Here is a 6,000-nt window from a genome sequence, read left to right as displayed (position 1 = left end):
GCGGAGCACAGGCTCCGGACGCGCAGGCTCAGCGGCCATGGCTCACGGGCCCAGCCGCTCCGCGGCATGTGGGATCTTCCCGGACCAGGGCACGAACCCGTATCCCCTGCATCGGCAGGTGGACTCTCAACCACTGCGCCACCAGGGAAGCCCCTATAAAGCATTTAAACTGTAAATAGAGAGAGGTCTGGCCATTGGCTTGGGGGTATCACATGACCAGTGACCCACACTCTCCAGCTGCCCAGGGCTGCCATGTGGGGAGTGTCTCCTTGCTTCCTTCTCTGCCCAGGTCCAAGGCTGTGGGTGACGCAGGCCAGACCAGGGAGCAGCCTGGCATCTCCTGAGTGGTGACCCAGTAGCCTGCTTCCATCTTTTCCTCAGAACCTGCTCCTCTTTCTTGGCAGCGAGGCAGGGCCCAACTTCCTCTACAGTAACTTAGTTTCTGCGCACTTTTAACTGATCTCAGAGGTGCCCGTGAGGTGTAGAGTAGGAAGGGACAGAGCTGCTGAAGGAGTAGGGCTGAGAAGTCCCTCACACCCTCCATCATGGCCTATGAGCCAGGCCTTAGGGACCATGCCTGTCACTTGTGGGTGCCCTTTGTTACCATTCGTGTTTGAAGAAAGTCTGAAATGCTGGAAAAAAAAAAAAAACCCCCCAAACTGTAAACAGTATCTATTCTAAAAAGCAAACAGATTTATAGGCCCTACATCCCCTAAAACGTGGGGACAAAGTCTCTCAAAATTTTAATAAATACAGGAGAGTGAAATAAAAATAATGGGTGGGAACAGCATAGAGTATAATCTAAATTATCAACATTTATTTTTATCTTACTTTAGGAATCTCTAAGTAAAATAATAAGAATGATCCTGTAAGATATTAGTAGTAGTATATGATTTCATTTTATTTTAATCATGCTTTATTGCCATATTACACTCACCTTCTGTAGCAAACTGCTCTAAATGTTTTAGGGTAATTTCTTTGTATTTTGAAGTCTCTGCTAGTCGGTCATAAATTACAGTGTCCTGGAAAATGAACAGAAGGTATAACACACTTAAACTAAGAATTCTGAGTTTAATAAAGTTGATGTTGGCAACATTATTAGCAGCAAATGAGTATTAAAAAAATCACTTTTAGCATTAGTATTGAAGCACAAAATATTTTTTCCTAATAACACTGTTTCCCTTATGACACTAAGAAATAGGTTCTAGTCCTATATTTTCATCTTTCTCCTTTCTGAATAAATCCACAGTTACTGCAATGTTCAAAACCTCATATTCTATCAATACTTCGCCTACCTGTGATGTGCTGCAATATCTCCCCCAACCCCTGAAGATTTTGCAGAACAATGCAGCGTTCATAGGTGCTATAAGGAAGAATGGTCCAGGACTCAAAGAGTTTGGGAAATGCTGGACTAAAGAAAGCTAAAGAGCTTGCCCTGCTGCAATACTTCTTAGAGCCTTTAAAACGCTAATGCGCATGGTGGTTCCAAGGGGGAGGTATGGTATATGCCCCAAACTTACTACTGAACCTTTTAGAGGTTAGGGCATCTTCATGGGATTGGTGCTTACAAAAGAACAAACTCTGAGAAACACAGGTCTAAATTCATGGAGTGGGCTGGTGGGTAGAGCAGGGAGGATCTTGGACAAACCTAGCATTGCCTTACAGATGAATATTTCTGATTGTGTCACTTTAGCTTTATGACTCAATTTAGTCTGTAAAATTAAATTACCGGATTATCTTTAAAGTCCCTTTCAGCTTTAACTTTAAGCATCAGTATGCTTCTCTGATTTTTGTCACTTTATAAATTGCCTATTGTTCCTTTAGTTGTTCTTCAGCTTGGGTTTAATGTTTTAGGAATTTTAGTATTTGGCCTTCATGGTTTTATTAGACGAGGAAAAAATAAATCATTTACCTGCAATTACTTTCTCAGTGGCATTACTCATTTTGGGGTCTCCAGTCTCAGGGCTGAGATTTGGAAGCAGACTAATGGAGTATGATTTAGAACCCTTGAGAGAAACAGAACTTAGTGACCTCAGAACAGATGGAATATTCCAGGCTCCAATTATGAACTTCTCTTCATTTTTCAGTGGTGGAATGGGAAGAGGGGCAAAGCAAAAGGAAATGGTAATTTCCCCTCATGGCTCCTTTCTGAGAACGAAAGGTATAACTTACAAACTATTTTTTTGAGAGGCTAATGAAATTTTCCATGAAATTAAAATAGGCCATTTTAAAATTAAGAAAATCTTAAAAAAAATTAAAGTCATGAAAACAAAAGTGATACGTAATAAAGCTAGGGAGATTAAATTCTGCAATGCAGTTAAGCATTCTAGTGGAAGAAACTGATGATGAGACTAGGAGAATTTTCTACCCTCTTTATAGTATCAAGGAAAGCAGGGGATAGAATGTGGCCTTCTGCATGAATTGCATAGTATGTTTTAAATGACAATCACAACTGGCCATGCTTATGTGTGAAAAATAAATACATACAGATACCTTTTCGCCCACAGTAACTTTCATTTATTCAGGGGGCCACATCAAGTATTTGATACATTGTTAGGAACCAAAAAAGGTTTCTTCACAAGAACTAAAGCATGTGCATCTCCTAGGATCAGACCTTGAACCTACTGAGTCTTCCTTTACATAAAATCCTAAATGGATTTACGTATCTGGTGTCTTAGCCCTTGGCAAGGTAAAAGTGGAAAATCATGGTGGGGTGATGCTGCTGGAGTGGCATGCACTGTCAGATTACAGTCACTTATGTGAAGAGCCTAGGCTTCATGGCTAAGAATTTATCTTCGGTAAATTTTCATACAAAGCATTGTTTTCCTGTTCATCTTCTAGTCTGAAGTTCCAGCGCTGCTCTGTCCCTCACCTACAGTGCCTTGCACGTGGCAAGTATTCAAAAAATATGTGTGAAATGAATAAAGCACTGATGTAATTCTCAGTTATCCCCAAATTTCACTTATATGGAATACCACATTATACAATAAAGCCAAATAAAGAAGAGCTACACAATGAAATTCAAGAATCAATAATAATAAAGTATCAAATAGGAAAAAAAAAGGTCTTATATAATTACTTAGCTAAGCACTGTAATTTATACTGATGTCATGCAGATAATCTTGCTATGAATTAGCCAGTTACTAATCATCAAGGAATCTGCCCTTGTTGTCCAGTTAAACACCAAGTTGAGATTGATCTGCTGCATGAAGCTGGGGCTGGAATATTTGCTAAAGACATTATACACATCTATATTTAAATACAGACATTTACTGTGTTTATGTGTGCCATTCAGAATTATCTGCACTTTGCCTCTTACATGGTGGTGAACGGCTAGAAATAACTAATTTCAGATGTGGTCTTTTTTTGCATATGGCACAGAATTTTATTTAGGGGGCACTTAATTTGAAAATTTTCAGTTACTTTAAAGTCCCTAAAGCATTAAGTGTATTACTCAAGTTCCTAATTTCTCTCTTGAATATAAATATTGGAGTAGGATTATTTTCTTGAATAAATTAAATTTTTATTTGTGTAAATGTAACTTTCCCTAAATTGGTTGCTACTGCAGACACAACTTGTGTATTGTGTACTTTTCCTTCTTTTTCACTTAAAAATTAACAAAGCAAGACAACCCAATTACTGAAAATCTGGAAAAAAGCAAGACAAATAAGTCATCCACACACACACACACACACACACACACACACACACACACACACACCATTTCTTTGTGTGATATTTTAAATGAACTCTTCAAATACTATCTTCCAATTCACTAACTCCACCCTCACCCCTCTAACTCTATCTAGAGCTTATTTCATTTGTTGATGTTCTTTTCTTAAATTTATTTATGATTTCTAATTTATCTTACATGTAACCTATTCTCCCCTCCCCCCCAAATTTCTTTTTGATTAAAAATAACTGTAATTTCTTTATCATGTTGAGCTCTAAACATCCTCTGTCAGAACAGTTTACACAAATGATTTCACCTGGGGTGAGTTCATGCTCCAGTTGTTTACATGTTTGTTCTCTCTTCGACATGAGATTTCCTCATGTGTCTCCAAGTTTTGCTCTTGCTCTTTCCTTCTTCACATGCATTTCAGTCTAGTGGTTTTCTGTACTCTCCAGTAGGGGCTTGCATGAGCTTTCCTCAGCTCTTCTCCTGGTTAGGAAGTTTCTTAGGTTTTAAAGAGGGGAGGCTGGCTCCTATCTGCATTTTACAGAAAGTACTATTTGTGCCCATTGTCCCACAGAAACCAAACTCCAGACATTGCTCCCTGATTCTCAACCCAGGGCCTGGGACTCCTACTCATCTCAGCTCAAGACTTCAGTTCAGTGGACCACCTTGATTTTCTATACCTATTTTGGTCTACCTCTGTTTTCTCTTTATGCTATATCCATCACTGCTATAATTTTGGAATAAAGGAGATACATCAAACTAAGAACAGACAATACCATGTTGACTGGAAAATATTCTTGAAGACTTCTTTTTTTAAAAAAATTATTTATTTATATTTATTTTTGGCTGTGTTGGGTCTTCGTTTCTGTGTGAGGGCTTTCTCTAGTTGCGGCGAGTGGGGGCCACTCTTCATCATGGTGCGCGGGCCTTTCACTGTCGCGGCCTCTCTTGTTGCAGAGCATAAGCTCCAGACGTTCAGGCTCAGTAGTTGTGGCTCATGGGCCTAGTTGCCCCGCGGCATGTGGGATCTTCCCAGACCAGGGCTCGAACCCGTGTCCCCTGCATTGGCAGGCAGATTCTCAACCACTGCGCCACCTGGGAAGCCCTTGAAGACTTCTTAATTGCCTTTCATTACTAAGGTATTCTGTTGCACTTGTCACTGTTGATTATTCACTCTGCCAAGGAATCAATGGACTCCTCAGGCTTTCCTCCAAATTTCAATGTCCTTCCTGGATCCTCTACTTTTCACATTGAGCGCTCCTCTCTTTTCATGCATTATTTTCTCCATATGAGATCTCATCAATCCCCTGCTTTTAGTTTCCAGCTACACTTTTAACTCCTATATCAGCACCCCATATATCTTCCCCTGTGAAATGCAGGTATTTTTACCCTTATGGCCCAGATGTAGCTCCCAACCCTTTATCTTAGTAAGTGGTATCACTTAGTCTATTTAGTTAGCTAAACAGAAATCTGATAATAATCCTAGATCATCTTTTCCCTCATCACCCACACGTAATCAATTACTAAGTCCTAAATCTCTGTCCTCTTAATCCTCTCTGCAATTGTCTGTTATAAGGTTTTGATCCTTATCAACTTTTTCTTGGACTGTAGTCAACAGCTTCAACTGCTAACTCTCTATACATCTTTTCTGCTTTAAATCACCTTCTAAATGGCATCAGAATGATCCAGAAAGAAAGAACAAGTTCTCGAGCATGAAAAACCAATGACTTAACCCATGCTCACCTTTCTAACCTCACATTCTGCTATTCCCTGCCAAACTGTGCGTAGTTCTCAAATGTACCTTGCTGTTTTACATGTTTATGCCTTTTTAGTATTCAACCACATATCATAGCTAATTTGGGAGTGGCAATAAGCAAGTTAATGTATGCAAACTATCTCCATGATTATTCAAAAAAGAAGTCCAATGTTTTTATTTTTTATTTTTATTTTTTGCGGTACGCAGGCCTCTCACTGTTGTGGCCTCTCCCGCTGCGGAGCACAGGCTCCGGATGCGCAGGCTCAGCGGCCATGGCTCACGGGCCCAGCTGCTGCGCGGCACGTGGGATCTTCCCAGACCGGGGCACGAACCCGTGTCCCCTGCATCGGCAGGCGGACTCTCAACCACTGCGCCACCAGGGAAGCCCCAATGTTTTTATTTTTTATTCAGTACTTTAATGCCCCAAACAAAGTTTCTAGCTGGATTACTCAAAACTAAGAAAAGAGGATCTGGACTGGGTGTAGTTAAACTGGACACATACAAACCATTTAAAGTGGGAGGTCTTAAGGGCTCTCTTTATTACTTTAACACTTAATGTTACCAC

General features: G+C 40.2%; 1 protein-coding gene across 1 annotated transcript in view; it reads right to left on the bottom strand.

Annotated features, from left to right (window-relative positions):
- Positions 1 to 6,000, bottom strand: part of ATP8A1 (ATPase phospholipid transporting 8A1) — a 242,227-nt gene that overhangs the window by 124,997 nt on the left and 111,230 nt on the right. Inside the window, exon 21 of the mRNA XM_028492008.2 lies at positions 938 to 1,022. Coding sequence (XP_028347809.1) covers positions 938 to 1,022 — 85 coding nt within the window. The remainder of the gene's footprint in view (positions 1 to 937; positions 1,023 to 6,000) is intronic.

Source organism: Physeter macrocephalus, chromosome 7 (assembly GCF_002837175.3).
Source record: "Physeter macrocephalus isolate SW-GA chromosome 7, ASM283717v5, whole genome shotgun sequence".
Taxonomy (NCBI): Eukaryota; Metazoa; Chordata; class Mammalia; order Artiodactyla; family Physeteridae; genus Physeter; species Physeter macrocephalus.
Note: the sequence above shows the minus strand (reverse complement) of the source record. Positions and strands in the feature narration are given on the sequence as shown.